The following is a 23,529-nucleotide window of genomic DNA, read 5'->3' as shown; positions in this document are numbered from 1 at the left end:
GGCTTCATATCGTATTTTTCAAGGGCTGATTTATGTGGAGCACTCCAAACACATTTTTATCTGTGCAAGTGATATTTTTAAACTCTCCAGATCATTTCTGAAAGAGCAAAAAGATAAAATTATTACATAAATAATGTATAAGGTCATTATTTTAATAATTATGAAAGAACTTATTTTAATACTTAAAAATCAAAAGTCATAATTACCGGTTACAGAACAAAAGCACTCCCACAATATGCTTGCAAGTACCTCCTAATCCAGCTTTACATGAACATTCCATACCAATTATTTTGCCATCTTTTGAAATTTGGCCATTTATTTCGTGAGGTTCATTTTTTAAACTTGTTGTTTGTAAACAAAATGCGAGAAGGTGGTAAACATCACTCTCACTATTATTATTTACGATACCACAATTTAATATATGACCACGATCAATTATATGTTCGCCACCAATAAAGTTTCTACTATTGGAGGTAGAAGAACCAAATTTACATATTTCTTGGATAGACACACGCATTTTTATTTCTCAATTCATTACTTTTTATTCACATCAACGTGTACTTTAACGGATCAGCTGATACTATAATCCTACAATCGCTAGTTAGGTTTTCTACCACCAGACGGTCAAATTTTAAGCCACGCCCCTCCCACGGATCCCATTAGCCGATTTATCTAATATTAACAAATTTTCGAACACCAAAGAGAATTTTTAAGTCAACAAAGCATATAATAGTTTAAAAAATTAAAAAAAAAAAGTTTTTATTAATAAACAAAACTAAAAAGTAGAAAATAAATAATAGTTAAAAAAACTAAAAAACACGCTTTTTATAGAAAACCAAACTAAAAAAATAGAAAATAAGTTTTAATTAATTTAAGTTAAGAATAGTGTTAAAAATTTCAATAAATGTAAATTAACAATAGTGTGAATAAAAATAAATTTATTTTATTTTAAAAAAAGCGTGGGGTGCATGGTGTCAATAGTTAAAAATATTTTATTGACAGATATGAGTAGAGTGATTATCATTTTGATAATATCTTAAAAAGCACCCCACGCTTTTTTTAAAATAAAATAAAATAAATTTTTTTTTGTTCACACTATTGTTAATTTATATTTATTGAAAATTTTAACACTATTCTTAATTATAAATAATTTTATTTATTAGATGTGACAATAGATGTACAAAAATTTACAATGTTGCATTTACAGATATTTTATATTAGGTAGCTCCTGCTTAAAAATAAAGCTTAATCTAATATTTTATTTTCCATTAAATTTTTTAATCTTATTATCTAATGTTTTATTTAAAACTTGAATGCAGTATTATAGCAAAGGGAATAGTAGTATTTTACTTGAATACTATGGGCTTGCCAGACCGATTACTAACCCCTACACCGTACGACCGATTAGTTGATGTATTTCAAATGTTTGATGTAAAAAGAATTTTGTAAAAAATTGAATTGCTTTATTATTGTCTAATGAAATTAGTTAACTGTTTAATTTTTTATTATTTATTTAAATGTAAATTGTAATTGTATAATATACGATGATAAATTTATCACATCTAATTTTTTCCATAGGAAAAACTCATTTGTAAGTATAATAATACAAAATTTAAATATCCAAGATGTCAAGTTGAAAAAAAAAATGAATATAAGTAAAATAACTGATACTTTGCAGCATAAATTTACTAAAAATATATTGATTTATTCTTAGAATTACTTTGACGTCATTTCAACGATTGAGTAAATACTTTTTAGTGAATTTAATAAAAATCTAACTATTGCAGCCATCCTCAGGGCGCAAATTTTAAAAATTTTAGCCATTTTCTGACTCAGCTCGACAAACTGAGTCAAAAAATATCGTTCGTTCAAAAGTTTATATATTTATATGTATATATACTAGCGGACTCGACAGAAGTGGTCATTCACACACGTCATAAACACAGCTCCTGTTAAAAGCGGAACTCAAAATTCTAATTTTAAAAGGTTCTCCACGGAAGTTACATTTTGGCACACCCTAATATATATTACTTCAACTAGAAAACTAATCATTAACTGTCAAATTCTTACTAATTTTTTAGAATTTATTTTGGAATTGATTTCACAAAATAAATTAAAGTAAAATCTTTAAATACAATTTTGTAATGTATTTATTTAATAAGTAAAATTTATTCTTTTGTAACTAATCAAATAATTTCTTGATTCAAGCTAAAATTACAATAAATAAAATATTTTCATTTAGATAAAAAAGTTATTGCTTGTGAAAATAATTAGTGTCAAAAAGAATTTAGTGATTAATTAATGTAATAAGTATTATTATAATAGTCAGGTTCATCAGACCACAAACGCAATGTTGACAATTATTTCACACTTTATTGCTACGTTTCGTCGGACATCCCGACTTCTTCAGGTAATCTAAAAATACATACATCAAATAAATAAATTATTCAAATAAAACGCGTCAAATAAATAAATTGTCGAAGAAGTCTTAAATTCTATCATTACAATAAACATAAAATCATAATATTCTATAAAACAGATCACAAAATTCAATCTAATAATTTTTTTCAATTCAAATAAAAATTTTTTTTCCAAAAAAATTAATAACATAATATCAATAAGAAAATATCATCAACATACCATGAGACATGATAATCAGTCTGATTATTATAATCATACATTTCGTTGGACCTGATTAAAACAATTATGGGTAATAAGTATTTAAAACGCATAATTTCGTAATTCTGTTGAGTAAAAATTACTTTTTTAGGCATCTATTGGAACAAGTCAAATAATTAACTTGAAAAATTTATTTTACTTTTTTGTGCTATATTATTATGCGTATATACCATGATATATACTATAATTAAAATAAAACTTTTGAACTCTATAAGTCGTAAATCATAGTTGGTACATAGATAACTGAGACAAAGTTAACTATTTCGTAAAAAGCTTCATGCTCCAAGCAATATTACATTTCAATATTCATAAAAAATTTTCGTCTATTTCGAAACACTAGACAGATAATTGAATATCCGCTTTTGTCTCGTCTAGAGTCACAATTTCCACACCACAGCGATATTGTTGCTTATATTTTTTCTATCTTCTATACCTTACCTGTTCGTAAGATTTTTTATGAGCTGAATAAGTGAATAGGCGTATGCCGTTTCCCATAGACATAAACTGTTATACGTAAGCATGTAGATGTAATAAGGGGCCTTAAGTCTGTTATGTGAGGCCTATCCACCCAGCTGGCTGAGCAACTTTCTCGTGTCGGCAGAATCGCAAACGCGGAAGGTATACTATATGATAGTACACCAGGAGTTTCATAGTCTGTACAGCAACAGTGTTCAACATCATAGTGATGTGACGTTCGCAAGAGAAGAGAATATGCGCGCGTTAACGCAGTTCCATCGTGTTTACACGTGCTTTGTACATTAATGCTTTAATGTCTGCTTATACGACGTGAATTTTTAAAAATTTAATAGTTCTAATGCAAATATTGATAAAATAATCATAGTTATTCGTTTACTGACAATAATAAGTAATAAGTTATAATAAAGAAGTAAGTAATAGAAAAATTACCATACGACTAAAAGTAATAAAAACGACTTGGGAATAAAATAATTTTTGTTGATTATCATAGAAATAAGAAGTTGTTATAAATCTTTTAGTTCTGATAATAACTATGAATTGATTAATGAATTTTAATGCGGAATATTAATATTGAAAAACATTCATTATGTCTATTTGAATGCATTTATTACTTAAAGCACGTATAAAATAGTTTTATTATTACTTAAAGCTCAACAATAATAATTTACGATCAGAAAAATACCTAACAATAAAACTGTAACCGTTTTTACTATCTATAAAACGGTAAGAGTATTTATTTATTTAAGTAGATAAGTATGATAAATGTTTTTATACTTATAATTATAATTAAATTTGGAGATATTTTTAGAACAAACAAGTAGCTAAATAGATGATAAAAAGTTCAAAATTAAGTTTTTGTTTTTAATTAAACAGTTAAAAAAGTAACTACACATCTATAAATGTTATTACGTTTATATTAATTACAATATATACATTCATAAATATTTCAAGAATTCCTATTGAACTATAACTAAATTTACTGACAGTAGAAATTAGTAGAACAGAGTCTCGCGATTTACTGATAATTAATATCAATACAATGCTCTCTAGAATCCTTTAGTCCCTCAATTTTTTCATAAGCCTAATTTATAATATAAGAGAAAAAAATGACAGCATTATAAATTAATTTTTCTGTAATTTTGTTTTTTATGAAAATTTGAACTTCTTCGGGCCACTTTTTCATAATAATTTTATTCTGGATAAAATTTCATCCCAGATTGAAAAACTGGCCCTTAATGTTTATCCTTACTTAAAAGTACAATAATCTTTAAATTATTGTATTATTATAATATTAATAGCCATATATAATAGCTAAATTTGTCATTAAAGACAAATTTTTGGGAACTGGGGGAAATAAAGGATAAAGGGGGAAGGGGAGGACCTTTACTCAGTAGGAATTTTCGGTAACTGAAATTATAATATTATTATACTATTTAAAAAAAAAGTATTATTTTCAGTTTTTATATGCAGATTGATCGATAAATTTTTTATTCGTACATAAAAAAATCTCGATCATAATCAGATGTATAAATTGTAGATTTTTTGACGTTAAATTTTATAACGCACTAAAATTAGTCTTTCTTGAATAATAATTTATAGTCTTTAATAAAAATAATTGTAATAAATAAATACCGAATACATTTAAAATATTCTACTGTTACGTTTGTCTGTGTATTACGTGTTGACATTACTATCCCATTAAAGATTTTATTGACAAGGAAAAACTTTATAAGTTGTAATTACTTTATATGAGTAATTTTCATAATATTTATCGTTCAGCCAGGGATAAAAAATTCTAGAAGACAAAAGTCTTGTTTTTTAATTTTATAGCTTCGAAAAAATTTAGAAATTGTATCAATAAGACTAAGTAAATTTAAAAAATTTTTGAGAAATGGATTGAGATTGTGATAAAATAATTCAAAAAATTTTAAAAGACAATTGTTATTATTTCTAAATTCTGTATATCTCACTCCAAAAATAAGACTACTGCTGCATCGCAATTTTATCTTAATTCAGTAAATTGCAATTGTGGAGTAATATTTTCTAAGGTTGCAACATATTTAATAGTATGCGGAATAGCTTATGTAACGAGAATTAGTTATCTTGCAACTATTACCTAATAATATCCTGTCAAAACTAGGTATTTGCTACAGAACAAAGACATTGGATCTGATCAACTTTCCGCTAAGAAAATTGTAAATGAGAGAAAATTTAGGCAGTTATTATTTTCAGCGTGGTTTTAAAAAAAAATTTTTTGTAGTTTTTCGCAACATTTGAAAGAGTTTTATCAAAATCTTCTACACAGAACGAAAAAAAGTCTTGAGTCAAGCATAAATTTTCTTAAATCAAGAAAATCTTAAGGAAGACTGAAAATTTCTTGAATGAAGTTAAATTTTTTTAAGCCAAGAAAATTTCTTCTTGCTCTTAAATAACTTCAGTCTTCCTTATAATTTTCTTGGTTCAAGAAATTTTTTTTTCTGAGTAAAAACATTATTATTCTTTAATAACTTTTAAGCTATTGTTTCGAACAATTTAAAATTTTAGTAATCATTTCCATCCTTAAAATAATTTTGTTCAATGCTGCAAACTGGGTCAAAATCAGATGATTTATTTGTGTGAGATATTATTGTCGAAGAAAGTTAATAATATTATGCTTTTACAAACATATTTTTTAGATTTGTTATTAATCCAGTTTAAAAATCAATTTATTATTTTTCTTCAAAAAATGCGTCATCGATAAAATATTTGATAATATTTTTTAAAAGACTTAAAAATTAATTTCAAGCTACTTGAAACCGTGATTTCTTAAGTAAAATTTCATTGTAGAAAAAAATTATTTTATAACTAATACTTTTTTCAGTTTTAAAAATTACATTTTACTCATGCATGATTTGGCCATAATTTATAAATTTAGTAATTTACAATAATATTGACTGTTTTAAATAATAAATTAATTAAAAACTTGATTTCAATTCATTTCTAAAGATAAAAACTCCTGCACTTTTATTACAATTAACTGTAATCTCGTAATAGTATATTACACTACAAGGGCAGAAAGTTTGAGATTCCTGCACTGCGCGCCATGATGCCCGAGGCGAAGCCGAGGGCATCACAGCGCGCAGTGCAGGAATCTCAAACTTTCTGCGCGTGTAGTGTATACTATTTTTCTTGCTACCTGGTCGAAAGTACGGAAAAATGACAAGTGTGTACTAAAGATATTGATGCCTGCCCCGACATTTGCGGTCGGGGGCAGGCATCAAATACATCTATAAATAAAGGTATAGATTTATAAATTATAAATCAATACAATTTATACAAATTTTTATAAATACATACTTTATTGGCTAAATGAGTGTAGTCCGGTGCATTATTTATGAATGCCATAACCTCGTCCCACGTCAAGACAGCAGATTTCTTAGGCTTATGACCTTTGGCGTTATTTTTAACTAGACCTTTTAATTTATAAAACTTACTGATATCAATATTATCTCTGGCATTCAGCGTCGATTTTAACATAGAATGAATACTCCACAAAGTAGATGGACACAATTTTGTGGATAGACTTTTGAAATAAACAATTAAATTATTTTCCTCAGAATCAGATAAAGCACTTTTATTTTTTGATTCCATTTTTTGTAAGTATTATAGACTAGCGTATATTTATCAGCAAATTTCTTGGGTAAAGTGTCAGTTTGCACAATCAATTGTGCTTCCGCATCAAAGCCTCTGGTGACTTCTTCTTCATCGGTTGACTCGTCAGATAATTGGTGATGCATTTTTTTATTTTTATTATAAAATTTTCTGAATAGAATTTACCAATAAACATTAGCATTAACTTATTGTAAACAAACTTTGAGGTTATACGAGTGCGAGTAAAAGTAGAGGTTGTGGATACGTGAATCGGGTCTTTGTGGTAGTATTGTAGAGGGAATTTCTCATGTATTGAGTGGCAGTGCACGCGACTAAGTTTTTACTCCCGCTCAACTAGATGGCGCGCGTACTGCTTGACCGAGGAATAAAAATGAATATTTCTGCCGCGATATCACAGCAGAAGCTACGTACTTTCGACCGAGGTAGTAAGAAAATAAATTTTCTATACGAAGAAAATTCTTCTTGTAAGCTTTCAAAAGTTTACTTCATTCAAATCATTTTAATATACTTAAACATTAATACAAATGAAGAACTTTTTCATCCGAGTAAAATTTCCTTCAATATAGATTTTATTAAAATTTTTTATTCTAGAAAATAGTTGATCCTTGAGATATCAAATGAACACGATCTTCGATAAAAAAAATATATTTAATAGACTCACATAATAATCTAAAAAAATATAAGATCTGTCATTAAATCTTTTGAGCATACTGTTTTCATGTAATATTTTATCTTTTGATAGAAAGAAATTAATCTTCAATCATTAATTGGTCGGAATGACAAAAAAAAAATATTGTGTGTGTCAGCTCCTACGCACGACTGGAGTTTACTCCTTATGAACGATTATATTGTATTTATAGATTAGTAATTGATGGTAATTGAAATTAACTATCATATTACTCGAAGCATCCATAATACATTTATTTACATTAAGTATACAATTAAATCGTTAAAATAGCTAACTCTATTGGCTTGTTAATATTTTCAAAAAATTTTGTTTAAACTCCAATAAACACCAAAAATTTGTCTAAGGTAGAATTTTTCTTTTAAAAATCATTATTTCTATCAAAGATTGAACTTCCATAAAAATATGTTCAATTATCTTATGAACAATGCATTTGTTCATAACAATTTCTTAAACAATAAGATATAAAAATTAAAAAAAATTATTTCTATGTAGCTTCTGATTACATAAAAACGAATCATTAGTAATATTTTGAAAAAATAAATTTTTTCGATGATTAATTTAAGTTTCTAATTTTGCAATAACGAAAATTATTAATAAAAAACTGAACAATAGCATTTTTTAATTTTTTTAACGGAAATCTAATCTAAAGCCATCCCAGAATTGCTCCAAGAGAGGAAAAAAACTTCAAATTTATAGTTTTACAATTATCACACCTGTAATGTACATGTTCAAGCAGAAAAAAATTATCAATTTACTATTGCATAACTAATTGAAAAATTGTGATAAAAATTTTTTTCAGGCGGATTATTGTTCATTTATCTATCCAGTGACCCCCTGATTTTTTTCATTTCTTAAATTTTATATTTAATATGTTAAAATAATTTTTTACTGGTTCTATTGTCTTATATTGATTTTTACCACTGACAGAATTAATGTCAATTGAATTATCTATTGAATGATACGCAAATTAATTAGACTACGTGGATTATCAGTTGTGTAATTAATTAAGCAGTTGCAAAACCAAGGCAAAATAAATTTTTCGATCGTAAAGCACTCTCTGATGCTTCGCATCATGAGTCGTGCAAAATGAAAAACCTAATGTACTTAAATTGACAACAATCATCTAAGGTTGCATTACGCTATATTTACAATAAGATCAAGTACACGGTTTATAAGTTGTATAAATACACAAGATGTTAGGCGCGTATTTTTAAACCAATGGAATATTTTTTCCTTAATGGAATAAAATAATATGACTTTATACAAGGACTGAGGTGATTGAACGAGCCGAAGGTGAGGTCTAGCACGAAACTATAAGTTTAAAACCATGTTTTATTCTTTGTCCTACTGTATGTGTTTCATGACTACGCATATCGAAAAATTAAGTTTTTAAGCAACACACCAGTCGTTAGGATACGGGTTAAGATTAATATCCAGTTTTTCAATCCAGGATAAAAGTATTATAATGATTGCCAGTATATTTATATATATGAAATATATAGATATAGTTTATCATTGTATAAAATTTTATCCTGGATTGAAAAACTGACCCTAAGACCACGATATCATATTCTAATTCAAATTTCATCTTTATTGCAGTGAAATATGATTATTCTAGCAAGTCTCAAATGAAATTAGAAACTAGTTCCCTCGAGAGAAAATCAAATTTACTCATTTATTTACACTAGTCTGAAATTTGCTTATTTTCATTGGTTAATAAATATGTTTAAATTAAGAATTACAAATGTTATTGAAAATTTACTTTGTAAAATACATTTTCATGACCATGATTGCTACATCGCAAATATTAATGTCGCTAATAGTGAACGTATAAATTGAGAGTGGTTCTGATCAGTAGATAAAAATAGATCTTTTTTCTCGGTGTAAATCAAGTTTTCTGTTCATTTTCTGTTACTTTTACTGATACTTTATTAGTTTTTTATCAATAGATTAATTTTTATTATTCTCATTGAATATTTATAAGTAACAATCTCCACCGTTTAAGTTTAAATTTAGAGTACCTCGATGGCCGAGCTTCACTCGGTATTTTTTTTTTTTTTTCGTAAATCGTGTTTTTTGGAAATTACTGACTGATGAAATATAAATAATATTTTTCAATCTTAACGACATAACAATAAAAAAAAGACCATTCTGCAGCCGAATTTAAAATAGATTTCATAATGAATTCAACAACTACTAAAATAGTAATTTCCAAAACAAATGCAAGAGTAAAATTCCATTAAATAGAGAGAATAAGTAATTTTTGGCCTAGACTAATAGTGATGTATGCAAATTTAGTTTGTATGCAAGTTCATTTGATAAGTTTTCAGATTCATTGGATAAAAATTTTATAGAATATCGCGTTTAATTGTTATTGCACAGAAATACGTCAAAAGTAAAAATCTTTGCGATTCAAAAAACTTTTTGAATTGCTGTCTTTTCTGAGCTAATTTACAGATTTGGCTCATCTTAGAACTTAAAAAATCCTCAAAAAAATTAATATGCTACGTTTTATTGAAATCCGTTCAGAATCAAGAGTTATACAAGAAACAGAGCCGGTAACATCGTATATATAAGAATTGCTCGTTTAAAGGTATTAGATAGATTCTTTTAAAAGGAGGATAAAAACAATAAAAAAGATAGGTCTTTTTTTATAGAAAATTTAATTTCCTATAAGAAGGGCTCTGAAAACTATATCGTATTTTTTATTTTTAACGTAGAGTCAAAATACAAAGTTTTGCAAATGAATTTATTTCTTTTTCATAAATGTTAACTTGTCAAAGTTAATATTATTGTTTTTGAATAAGTAATCTTTTCGAGCAATAAAATGAATAAGAAATTTATTAGTTTATATTTTCTATAAGAAAGTTTTATTATAATTTTATCATGTCCTTAAAATTTAATTTAAAATTCGATCATCGGAATATTAATATATAGACACTGAAATCGAAATACATCCGATAATTTTTTGATTTTTTTAAATAAATAAGTTATCATTAAAAAAGGTGTTTTTTGAAAATTACATCAATAATTTTTTTGTTCAATTTCTACAAGAGTTTTTCTTTGTCATTTTATTTTAGTATCATTAGTACAAATACACAATGTAAAAATCTGACGTGAGTTAAAAGAATAACACAGATTCATAAAAACAAATTCTAAAAATTTCAAATTACAAATTTTAGAATATGTAGAAAATCATTTCAATTTTAACATTTATTAACAATAAACATAATAAAATTTTAAAAAAAGTTTGTTTCATTGGAAAAAACTACTACAATAAAAACCATTCAATTAATGAGATTTTTATAGAAATCTTAAAATGGACAACATCAAGTATTTACTCCAGAAATTTTTAATAAAATTAAGTTCTTTCAACTCCTTTAATGTGACCTTGAGTTAATGCAAGTTGTTACTTTATCTTTATCGTACTCAGTCAGTGTAACAAACACTAATACCTGCTTGAGATTATGTGAAGGTGTCGGTAGTGAAAGCACATCGATCTGGAGACGCAGAAGCCTGACCCTGACCACGTTTCGTAATATTTTCGTATCATCTATATGACCCTCGTCGCACAATTCGATTAACTATTTTTCTTTTGAAGCATAAAAAACGGTAGTCTTATATTAGTCCTTTATAAAAGAAAAAAAAAATAATGTCCTTACGTCTGATCTACCTTGTTTCATCCATTAAATTTTCTGTACTATATATTCAATAATTAATTTGCAACTATCATAAAATTAATAATGTAAAACTATTAAATAAGTAATTCATGGAGATATTTTTACTGTTGCAATAATGTATTGTTTAAAGTTTATACGCTCTAAAATAATTGCCATAATTACAATTTTTAATTTTCTAACAAGCTATAATATGACAGAAATATCAATTTAAATTAACTGAAGAAAATTTAAATAATTAGTAAACAGACAAAAAATAGATATTTTTTCAATAGTTTTTTCTTATTCAATTATAAAGCTTGGAGTGGCTGGTATAAAACGTTGAACATGATCGTAGTAATCGTGAGTTGTCCGTGGCCAGTAAAAGGCAATTGAAGTTTTATAATCGATGTGCTACAGTGTAGTTGAGTGAATATACAGCGTAAGTAAAGTTAGTTACATAATTGTTTTGCTCTTAAATATTGCATTTACATTTACATTATTATCACTTTTTTTTTTTTTTTTTTTTGTAATCGTCCGAAATTTATAATAATGAACATATTGATACAATCTACCGCTTATATTATCTTTTATTTGTTCATAATCATTTTAGCAGGTCATTAGTGTAGAATATAGATTTTTAGATTATATTAATTAAAAGAAATTACAGCACGAGACAATATTTTTTAAAAGTGCTCACTAGCCTGGGTGGTATTAGACTAACTTACAACTACCTCTTTTAAAATTACTTGGGCCTCTCGGTCCCTCTCACCCCCATCTCGGACATTACTTCATACTCTCTCTCTCTCTCTCTCTCTCTCTCTCTCTCTCTCTCTCTCTCTCTCTCTCTCTCTCTCTCTCTCTCTTTCTCTCTCAGTTTTTCACTCTCTCACTCATACCTCACGTTACAACATTTCTTATTTTCTACAGTAACAGAAACTTACAAATATTTTGACATCTGCTGACAACATGTCGAACAGTCTCTGTTACCCGTCTAATCCTTAAATTTACAACCATACATCCTTTGATTTTACAATCTATTTAAAACTAGTAAAAATAAGAAAGCATCTTAAACTCTAATATTTTCCGTTACTACATTAGTAACTTCGTTTTTTTTTTTAATCGGTAGTTAATTATCTGAGATGATCAATAAAAATTATAAGTAGTTACAGTTTGAAGTTTGCTGATCATGGAGTTATTTTTTATTCAGTAGATCCAAAGTTTTATTGTAATTATATATTTATAACTATTCGCAATGTTTTATAGCATGATAAAAATTAAACATGAAAATTTAAAAATTTTATTCTGCATATACATTTATTGTTTGATGAATGCACGTGAGAAAAATTAGAAGATAAAATTTACTCAAATTGTCAGATATTATTTTCATCCTGAATCTGACTATTCAATTGCAAAGTTACCTCAATTTTTACTATACATCTGTATTGATAACTGATGCGTAATTTATTTATTATTATTCAAATGTATAGATCATATTAAAGTTACTCTTATTGAAAGGTTACAAATTTTTATACCTTAAAAATACTATGCTTAACATATTAATGTGCTAAACTGGACAGATAAATAATATAACCAATTAAAGATAGGGGAAAGGAGAACGTTTGTAAAGTTAGCATTGACACAATCTAGCACTGACTGACATTTAAAATGATTTCTCAGAATCTAAATCTGTAGAAAAATTTTAATTAGAGCAACTATTTAGTCACCAATTCATCCCTACAAAGCAATTTTGTTGCTTGAATAATGACAAAGATACTGATGGTCAACGCTGGGCGAACCAATGTCAGCTTTACATACGTGAAGGGAGGGTCAAACAGGGTAAAGTGGGCAAAATGGAGTACCACCAAAATTTCATATAAAAAATTTTTTTTCAAGAAGCTTTTGTAGTGTTCTAAAATATATTTTAGCATCATTTTCTACAATTTAAAAGAAAACATTTTTAAATTAAAAAAAAATAATAAAAAGTTTTTTTATCTAAAACTTTTTACAGTAATTTTTATTGTCATTGTGCATCATAATAAATTTTTTTTTCACATCTAAGATTTCTTCATTTAGATTTTTAAGTTCTCGCTACACAAATCAATGGTTTTCAAAAAAAAAAAGGTTTTAAAGTTCTAAGAAGTAGCTCTGAATGTTCCAACGAGGATGTATGTGTGTGTATAAGGGTGTGTGTAAAAGTATGTGAACCGCTTATAACTTTTGAACAACTAAACCGATCAGACCTACCAAACGGCGTTCTAAAGAGCTCCTTGAACTTAGATATCCTGTAAATTTGAACCGATAGATTTCGAGAAATCACAGAAAAACTAAGAAAAAAAATTTTTTTAAATGTGTTTTTTTGGAATAACATGCAAAAGGCTTTATCGACCAATTCTAAAAACTCATGAGCTTTTAACCTTGAAAACACGTCGATTCAAAAAAGTGTGATTTTTACATTACTCCGACATTTCTTTTCAGATCGTTTTTGATGTAATGATATAATGATATGAGCAAGAACGGCAAAATCAGTTGATTGGTTCGTGAGTTATCGTTGTCGAAAAAATTCAAAAAAAGGGAATTTTTCAAATTTCTCCGAAATTTTCAGTTTGAAAATCTTGTATTTCAAGGTAAATCATAGTATTTAAAAAAATGTGTTGAATGCTACTAAACGCGTGAAAATCGGTTTATTTATTCAAAAGTAATTGCAGTTTGAAAATTTTAAAGATAGTGTTTTATTAAACTTCTATTAGGCATTTGAGTTCGGAGAGCTCAAAAGCATAGAATAACTAACTCTTTGAGCTCGAAGAGCTCAAAATAACACATAAATTGTTTTTTGAGCTCAAAAACTTCATAAGTGCAATTTTAAGCGCTTAGGTATGAAATTAGCGGAAAGTTGCAGGAATGGCCTTCAGGGTCAACCGTTGTCCTAATTTTAAAAATTTTTTTTTAACACAGTTACGACTTCTTTCCGAGTGATACAGGAAGAAGCCCTTACTCGAGGTGTAAAATTTGTTCAGAATAAATTATTTTAAACAATAGTAATTATAATTGTAAACAATGATAGGTTTACATGTTGAAATTTTTTTTATTTTTTAATATAAAAAATGAAGGCGGTTAATAGATACGTAATTAGTCTGTCAACGTCAACTCATGTTTCTGATTTTAGTTAACATTGCATGGTTATTACTATATTTTTTTTATTTTACTTTTTATTTGCTTTAGCATGAGATCATAGGTTGCAAGTCAATTATATAGCTTTAGTACAAAAAACTGTTTCAAATCATTAAAAAAAGTGCCATTCGGCAGCCGAAATGGAAGTAGATTTCATTTTTACTTATTAATTAAAATTACAATTAGATTTTAATGTACGATTTTTTTTTATAATCATTAGACTCAAAGTTTACACACATATAAACTTTTGAACCATATGCATTTTCTGACTCAGATTGTCGAGTTAGGTCGGAATATATTAAAATTTACGGAAAATTACGTCATGAGGACAAATACAATAGTTAGATTTTTATGAAATCTACTAAAAATCTATTTTTTTTTCATGATCTTACATTGATTAGAAAAAAAAAAAAAGATTTAAAATGAGTCAAACTATTTGAAAAGATTAAAAAAGTATCAATATTTGGTCGTTGTCAAATCGAAACACAGTTATTTAGGCTACAAACAAGTTACCAAATCCACCACTCTGTTATTATTTAGTGTAGTGAAAAAGCGCATTTTATGCATCTGTACACTGATAGAAAAACAATCTTGATTCAAGAAACTTTTTTTCTTCAAAATTTGAACTCTTGAAACTAGATATAGATATATTTCTTTCAAGAATTTTTGTCTCTTGGTTCAAGATAGGCGATAACATTGATTCAATATGTTACCGACTTGTGTTAAAAATGGCTTTTTTTGTGAGTCATTAATTTACTTATTTCCAAGAAATAATTTTTTTTGGGTACAACAATTAAAGACGATTTAGTTTTTTAAATATACTTTGATGAATTATTTTAAGTTTTTTAAACGATAATGTTATTTTGGTTGAAAAACTAAATGTATCAATTGAAGATAATATAGCTCTTAAGCCAAGAAAATCTAAATCAAGACAAGAAATTCTTAAAGCAAAATAATCATTTGTCTTTCAAAATAAATTCTTAGATTAAGAAAATATCTCTTGAGTCAACATAAATTTTCTATCAGTGTACGTTCAATTGTGAAGAAACTTTTAAAAATACTTCATTTTTATCGGTTCCTAAAAATTTCATTTTTACTGTTAATAAGGTATTGACGGATGGAGTTACTCAATTTGAATTAATACCGACGAAATATTTACAGGTAATGATCATGATTGCGATGACATATGAAGGACGTTAAAAAAAAGCTATGTAAATAAGAAAAGTTAAGGTGAAATATAATTGTGTGGTTTCGTGTCAAAGCATAATTATAGTAAGCACGCAAGAAGTAATAATAATTGCGTATGTGGATCAACAATTTAACGATTGAATATATCAAATAGAAATCGGAATCCAGAATATAGTATATTACACACCGAGGGAAGTAAAGTAAGAAATGTCTCAGATCACATGTAATTGTTGGCCGAGGCGAAGCCGAGGTCAACAAACATGTGATCTGAGGCTTTCTTATTTACTTCCCGAGGAGTGTATACTATTTTTTTCCCTGACGAAGGTGTAAAGCGGAAACTTTGTTTAGCGCAGCGGGGCTAAAGTTGACGCTTTACACCCGGAGGGGAAAAAAATATATTTTTTAATCGGCTATAACAAATCATTAAATAACGAATTCAAAGAACATTTTAAAAATCTAAATCATAAAATTGATAAAAGTAATTCGAATCTAGCGGAAATAAATTTTTGAACTTTTAGGATGATAAATGATGAAAATTTAGTCAATAACCATGAAATTGGAACACCGAAAAAGACGGATGTGGAGGATAAAAGTACCAAATTCAGTAATGGGTAATTTAAAAAAAATTTATCTTCTATTAAACGTTATTGTTATATAAATAGGATTAATTAAAATTACATGAACATTTAAACAGGAGAAAAAGCTTGGATGCCTCGTTAATTGGTGATAATGATAAAATATCTAAAGAATCATCAGGAAATATTCATAAAATGTGGGAACCAATGCTATGTGTCCAAAATGAAATAGGTACTAAATCTATCAAGGAGAACTTGGATATAATCGAGAATAATTTAGACGAGGTAAAACAGTTAAGCAAAGAGGAAATGAAACCCAAGGATGAGGAACTCGATTTGGACTTGGAAGAACTTACGCCTGAGGTGACGGAGTACGCTAAACGGGAACTTGGTGAAACAGATGAGGTCAAGTGTCAAACGTTACAAGAGCTAAGAGATATGATATATGGTAATTATTATCATTTTAAATTTAATGATGAACATGTGCTACTGTCTTTTCAATTTTCATGGTAAAGTGTTGAGTCTCCCACGAAAAAAAACTTATAATTGGAATATAAAAAAAATATATTTCATTTTATATAAAATAAACATATTAATAATATATTTTACCTTTATTTGAAATATATTTCTCGTTTACCAAAAACGGCCAAAAGTCCAGTAAACCAAATATAATTTGCTTACATTTGAAATATACTTGAAATATATGCAAGTGTATTTTGGATATAGTTCAAATAATATTTCACATATATTTTGTGTATAAAATGAAATATTTTTTTTTATATTTTCTAATTATAAATTTTTTTCGTGGGGGCTAGTTCTTTGAAGCGCTGCACCTGCTATTTTCGACCACTAAAAAACGGAAGATTATTATATCCCAAGGGACACAAATTTTTGTTTATTAATGTTTTGTTGAATTGAAGATGACAATTATTAATTTTCGACTTCTTGTTAAGTAAAATCTACCAAAATGTCAATATTTTTTTCGTGAAACTTGGGATATGACTTAATTTTTTCCAAGCAATCACTTACTACTTTCTTAAAATTTAGGAAAATACTAACAGTTGAAAAAAACAATTTTTCAACATGTTACTTTCTCGATTTAATATTATTATCACGTCTAAAAAGTTCAAATAATGTCATCAAACTATTTCAAGTTAATAACTACCATAGTCACATTTATTTAATAATCGATAAAATGAAAATAATCTATTAAGTCATAGATAAAATGTTACATAGATTTCATTAAATAACTTTCGTATTTTATCAATTTCAAGATAAACAAAAACAGCAAGAAGATTTAATTTATATGTATCTTTAAAAAATACGATCAATGATTCTATTTTAATATCAAAATAGTTATAACAACTGGCTAAAAGTATAACCTTATGATAGCTGGCAAATCGTGCTTTATAGAATACGAAATATTCTTAACAAAGAAAATTTATTTTACAAATTACAAAGTATTTATTAATTTAAATATGATGAGTTTACTAAAAAAAAAACAAAAGTATGATGTTCTTCCATAATTTTACAAACTGAAAGAATAATTCAGACTCTGAAAATAAAAAACATTAATTTTTTTTAAATAATGGTTAATAACCCATCTAAATATAAATATAAAAAAAATGTCAAAAATCACATGTAGATGCTCTTTAATTTTTTTGTAAAATGTACCACAAAATATAAAATTCTCATCAATGTCGAAGCTTGCTTTGCTTGCCTAATGAGCATGAATATTTTAATTTTTGAATATTTTAACACAGTTGTATTTAAATTAATATACTTATAGTTCTCAAATATTCATAATTAGCTATAATCACGAATATGTCACAAAAGAGTAAAACTCTGAAATAATTATAGCATCGTACTATACACTCCACTGTTTTACAGAAAGAGGTGAATGTACTCCCCACAGGATGGATGACGCTTTTTTGATTAGATTTCTTCGTGCACGCAATTTCAATGTTAATCGAGCACATCGATTGGTAAGTTAACTACTACATTAATAGACCACCTAGAATATTTATTTATCGTATATATATTTTGCTTGTAAAATATTGCTTGTAAAATATTGCTCTATTTTCGCTTTTCGCGAAAAAAATTAAAACCTTTTTAAATTGGATGTCAGACTTCTAATTTCAATTAAATGACGATGTTTTGAATTTTAATTATCGTTTAATTTATGTTTGACAGGTTGTTAGATATGTCAATTTCAAAGAAGACCATCCAGAAATCCATAAAGATGTAAATCCTCTGAATATGCGTCATATTGGGGATGATGACGTAATGACAGTACCGGCGTACAGAACACAGTGTGGACGTAGAATGATGATTTATAGAATGGGTAATTGGGATCCCAAAAAATATGGTATCGAAGAAATATTCAAAGCGACGGTCATTATCCTTGAATTGGGTGTTTTGGAACCACGCGCACAAGTTCTTGGCGGAGTTGTTATTTTCGATCTTCAAGATATCACTATAGCGCACGCTTGGACTATTACACCTCAGGTAATTTTTATTTCGTATCGAATATCATAATCATTTGTGATATCAATTATATTTATGTACAAAAGTAGTTGACATTGAATTTTTTTTTTGCGTTAATCGTTTTAAATAACATTTTTCATGACTTAGCAGTTGATTGCTGCGGAATGAAAATACAGCATAATTCAAAATTCATAATTATCGAAATGTTTATTGTATATTTAACAAAATTTCGGTTATAACCGGTAGAAATTTATAAATTCATAATTTTGTAGCAATGTCATAAAAAAACTTTTTCAAACGGTATTATGATAATCAAATGTAACCTTTAGAATGTAGCATAATCATTGATCTGAAACAGTGAATTCATGAATTTTATATACATATACTCTAAACACTTGTTTATCTACGAGCAAGCTTCATTAAATCTTCATGAGCTTCGTAACTATCGATTCACTATTTTATATGATAAAGTAGCTATTCCTAGAATTGTGTAACTGAATGCACTTAAATTATAATTGATGCTAAACTACAGTACGATTTTAAATTCACTGATTTAATTTTCCAATTTATACAGAATGAAAAGAAACAATATTTTATTATTGGCATTTATTTAAGTTTCTTGCTAAAAATACTATCAAATTTTCTTATCGTTTTATTTGAATTATTTTTTCTATTATTTTTAATTTCTTACTTCAACCAATAAACAAAAACTTGATACAGCTAATGCTACATTACAAGTAAAACATAGTAAATATCTAAAATACAAATAAAATTATTTACTAAGTTACTAACATGAGTATTAAAATTAAATGACAATATTAAAAATGTGACTACAGTACAACCTGGTTATAAGTTACATCGGACGATCTACTCGCTCTCACGACAGTTATATCTATATATGAAATATTGCATGCAAGTAGAAGAGAGAAAGAAATATAACTTATAACCAGGTTGTACTGTATTATGAAAACAAAAAAACAATAGTTTAAAGAAACTAAAAAACTCGCTTTTTATAGAAAACCAAACTAAAAAATAGAAAATAAATTTTAATTAAGAATAGTATAAAAAATTTTAATAAATATAAATTAATAATAGTCTAAATAAGAGAAAAAAGTAATTTAATTGTAAAAAAAGCGTGGGGTTCATAGTGTCAATAGTTATAAATATTTTACTGACAGGTATGAGAAAAAGGATTATCATTTCGATAATATTTTAAAAAGCACCAACGCTATTTTAAAAATAAAATATATTTTTTTCTTATTTACACTATTATTAATTTATATTTATTAAAAGTTTTTAAACTATTCTTAATTAAAATTTATTTTCTCTTTTTTGGTTTAGTTTCCTATAAAAAGCGTGTTTTTTAGTTTTTTAAAATTATTATTTGTTTTGATGAATTAGAATTCTCTTTGGTATTCAAAAATTTGTTAATGTTAGATAAATCGGTTAAAGATAATGGTTAGAAATTACAATTAACATTGATTCCTGCCTTATCGACTAGATAAAATTTATGTAAATTAAAAAATCTTATTTTGCAAATTGAATAATGGAATAATCTTATCAAATTAGTGTATAGTTATTGGTCCTCGATGAGTCTACAAATTTTGAATTAAATCTGACCGTTTAAAGTGGGTCAAAATTGCGCTCAAAGAAGTCGGTTACAAACAAAGATACATACAGGTGAAGCTAATAAAAAGCGTGTAAAAAACAGAGGCTTACTAATAATAATAATAATAATAATAATAATGTCATTTATTGTGATAATTAAATACTAATCTGATATTAACTTAAAACTTGTGTCTAAAGACAAAAAATTTTTCTAGATCGCCAGCATGGTAATGGCATTAATGGTATCGTCGTTTCCAATGAAAACGTACGCAATTCATATTCTTCACCAATCTTGGGTATTCGATATGATATATGCAATGTTCAAACCTCTTATAAACAAAGAAATGAAGGAACGTGTATTTTTCCATGGTGATAATATGGAAAGCCTCCATAAGCATATTGCGCCTACGCATTTACCCAAGAAATATGGAGGTACGAGAGAAGAGTTGCCATATTATAAGTGGATTGATTCACTCAGCTTGAAACCTAAAATTGTAAAGGAAATGCACTCTATTGGTTATGTTGTACCCGAAGAGATGATTAAAGGTCTTTGATCTTTATTCGTTTTTCATCATAATATTTTATTTTATATATAGTAAGGATAAGTAACGATAGTCATTGTAGCAAGAACACAATATTTTAATAATTATATTTTTTGTACTATTAATTATAGATTTGTAATAATTAACAATTGACACAATTTTTGTAAAATAGATTTTAGTTATTACTTATAATTAGGAAAACTGTAATCACTATATTACTACAGAATAAAATTTTTCTATGTATAAGAATCTCAGATTATAAATAGTGTTTTCAGCAATTTTACGTAAAAATTCAAACAAATGTTCTACAACTTTTTTACAATTTTATTAATCACCAATTTTTCGATAAATAAACTCTTTTTTTACTATTCTGTTCTATTACATTCCAAATGTTGTGAATACAGAATATTTTTAAATAAAAAATTAAATTAAATTAAACACATTTCATATTTTGAGAGTTTATTTTTTTATTTAATCAGCAATACTCGACCTGTGTCTATTTATTTATATTTGTATATGTAAAAATGCCATTCGGCCTCAACCGAGATGGAAGGTAGATTCCCCAGGAATGGATTATTTTCATTTATTTCTTAATAACATGTATAGCAAATATTTCAAGTAAATGGTTTATTGGTCAAATTAATTATAGTTAATTTCATAAGGTTTAATGATTTTTTTTCAGAAATGAGTTATTTCTTCTTAATCAAAAGTTATTCACTGATAATTTGACCCAAAATTCAATTTTCATTATTTTGACAATTTTAAGTGGTTACTTTTTCTGGACTAATCGCCCAATTTTTCTTATTTTTGAAGTCATTCAAGATATTTGTACAAGGAATAAATTTATTAAGTTTCATTAAAATTCATCAAGAATTGTACGCTGAAAAAAAAATTATCCTGAATCAAGAAAAAAATTCTTGAACTAAGAAAAAAATTTTGAAAAGTTTTTTTGACTTGAATCAAGACTAAAAATTTTTAAATCAAGTAAAATTTATTTAAACCAAGAAAAATTTCAATGCTTAAGAATTTTTCTACGCAGTAAAAAATTTTGCGTCATTGCGTCAAAAAATTTTGTGTTAAATATTTAACACGTTTATGTGTAAATTTAACATTTATTGTGTTAAATTAACACGAAAAAGTGTTAAATTAACACAAAAAAGTGTTAAATATTCAACACAAAATTTTTTGATGCATTAACGCAAAATTTTTTACTGTGTAGTCAAATCGAGATAATGAAATTCTTCAAAATTATTTACTTGATTTGTGTAAATTTTTTTTTCTGTGTAGAAGCTCATATCGTATTCAGAAGCCACATTATATAAACTTTTAAACTAATGCTATTTTTAAACCTTACTTGACTAATTAGGTGATATTATAACATAATTCTAAGTAAATTTCGATATGAAGACCAATGCAGTAGATAGATATCTTCAAAATCTACCTAAAAATGAATAATCATTACATGACAGAATATATTACTCACTATATAAAAAATTGTGATACTTGAGACTCGAATCCGGATCGTTTTCTTTCATTTTAAAAGCTTTATCCAGTAATACTGCTGAGCCGTCTGATCTCAAAGTTAATTAATCTCGAAGACTTTAATATACATTTCTATATTTGTCGATATAGATCACAAAAATACTTTTTTATTGGAAAGGTTATCCATATAAAATTTAGCTAGATATCATACAAATTAGGTGAGTGAAATTTTTACTAATGGTTATTTGAAATTATTTTCATAAATCATTGTTAGAATAGTTGAGTTTTAGTATGTGAGCATATATGTTAAGAATTTAATCATATTGACTCTAAAAATGTAGAAATTTTTTTTTATTTATTTTAGTAATAAACGAAAATGAAATGTTTTTTAATCTCCGCATTATTTTCAAAAAACATATTGATTTAATTAATTAACTTAATGTTGTAAAATTAAAATTTTTTTAATTAAATTAAACAAAAAAGTTTTTTTAAGCTCAATTAGTAGCGCTATATATTATTTTTTAGTTATAAAGGATCAATACTAACGAAGAAAATAAAGTCAAAACTTATTAAACTTAAACTCGATGTGAATGAAAAGCCAATACCATGATATTCGGGTCAATGATTTTTAAATAATGAGATGAAATCTCAAGTAGTTAAACTTAATTAAAAAATAAATATAGAACATCGCAATTATACGATAAAAAAAAATAAACCATCCTTTATCGGATCTAAGAGATCGTAGATCAAGTGCAACTGGCGACCAAAATCGACAGATAAAATACGGGGCTTAGAATAACCGTGAAGAGGGTTAAAAAAAGTAACTAGAGGTTGAAGTGAAGCGAAAACTGTGCTCGGTATAATTTAAAATGATAAAAAAGCAAGCACAATTAGAAAGTGTAGTTTAGGAGGAAAAAGCTTCAAAAATAATAATTTGAGAAGTATAAGATGCGGATTTAGGTGGCAATTGAACTCACACCCTGGAGATGTTATTACCTTTTTTTACTTGTTAAAATTTTTCTGGTAGCTCCAGGTGGTTCTGGGCACACTCAACACTGGTTGTTAAAATATCGACCCACGGAGGGTAGGAATCGCAAGGCGCAAGCCTGGATGACACGATTGTTGGACCAAGTGGTGGCGCCGGAGAACTAGGAAGTGGATAACGGAATTGGTAGTAATCTGGACAGTCCCCGCGCGCGGGCGGTGGATCCGACAGACCCTCTATACATGCTTCGACAGATTGAGTTTTATCAATTACCGAAAAATTAAATCACGGATTTTGATTATTACTAATATTATATTTTTTATTAGTGCAAAAATGATAA

At 26.8% G+C, this 23,529-nt stretch overlaps 2 protein-coding genes across 4 annotated transcripts in view; one reads left to right on the top strand and one right to left on the bottom strand.

The window, feature by feature from the left end:
- Window positions 1–20,971, top strand: part of LOC141525673 (alpha-tocopherol transfer protein) — a 48,699-nt gene extending 27,728 nt beyond the window's left edge. The window contains exons 1-6 of one of the 3 annotated variants that reach the window (XM_074240234.1): window positions 11,493–11,593; window positions 16,029–16,121; window positions 16,205–16,533; window positions 17,976–18,070; window positions 18,279–18,593; window positions 20,396–20,971. In XM_074240234.1, the coding sequence (XP_074096335.1) occupies window positions 16,030–16,121; window positions 16,205–16,533; window positions 17,976–18,070; window positions 18,279–18,593; window positions 20,396–20,734 (1,170 nt within the window). In that variant the 5' untranslated portion in view covers window positions 11,493–11,593; window position 16,029 and the 3' untranslated portion in view covers window positions 20,735–20,971. Of the gene's footprint in view, window positions 1–11,492; window positions 11,603–16,028; window positions 16,122–16,204; window positions 16,534–17,975; window positions 18,071–18,278; window positions 18,594–20,395 lie in introns of those variants that run through there. The other 2 variants (XM_074240245.1, XM_074240240.1) reach the window with 2 other exon arrangements.
- Window positions 31–989, bottom strand: LOC141526510 (uncharacterized). The gene is made up of 2 exons (XM_074241548.1): window positions 207–989; window positions 31–97 (listed from the first exon to the last, which is right to left on the bottom strand). Exons 1-2 carry the CDS (start codon window positions 515–517, stop codon window positions 31–33), a joined length of 378 nt encoding a protein of 125 aa, XP_074097649.1. The 5' UTR covers window positions 518–989.
- Window positions 20,972–23,529: the final 2,558 nt, after the last annotated feature.

The sequence above is a fragment of the Cotesia typhae genome, unplaced genomic scaffold, assembly GCF_013202065.1.
Source record: "Cotesia typhae breed Kobodo isofemale line unplaced genomic scaffold, CoteBio_Ctyphae contig_11, whole genome shotgun sequence".
In the NCBI taxonomy this organism is placed as follows: domain Eukaryota; kingdom Metazoa; phylum Arthropoda; class Insecta; order Hymenoptera; family Braconidae; genus Cotesia; species Cotesia typhae.
This window is presented reverse-complemented; position numbering and strand designations above follow the sequence as displayed.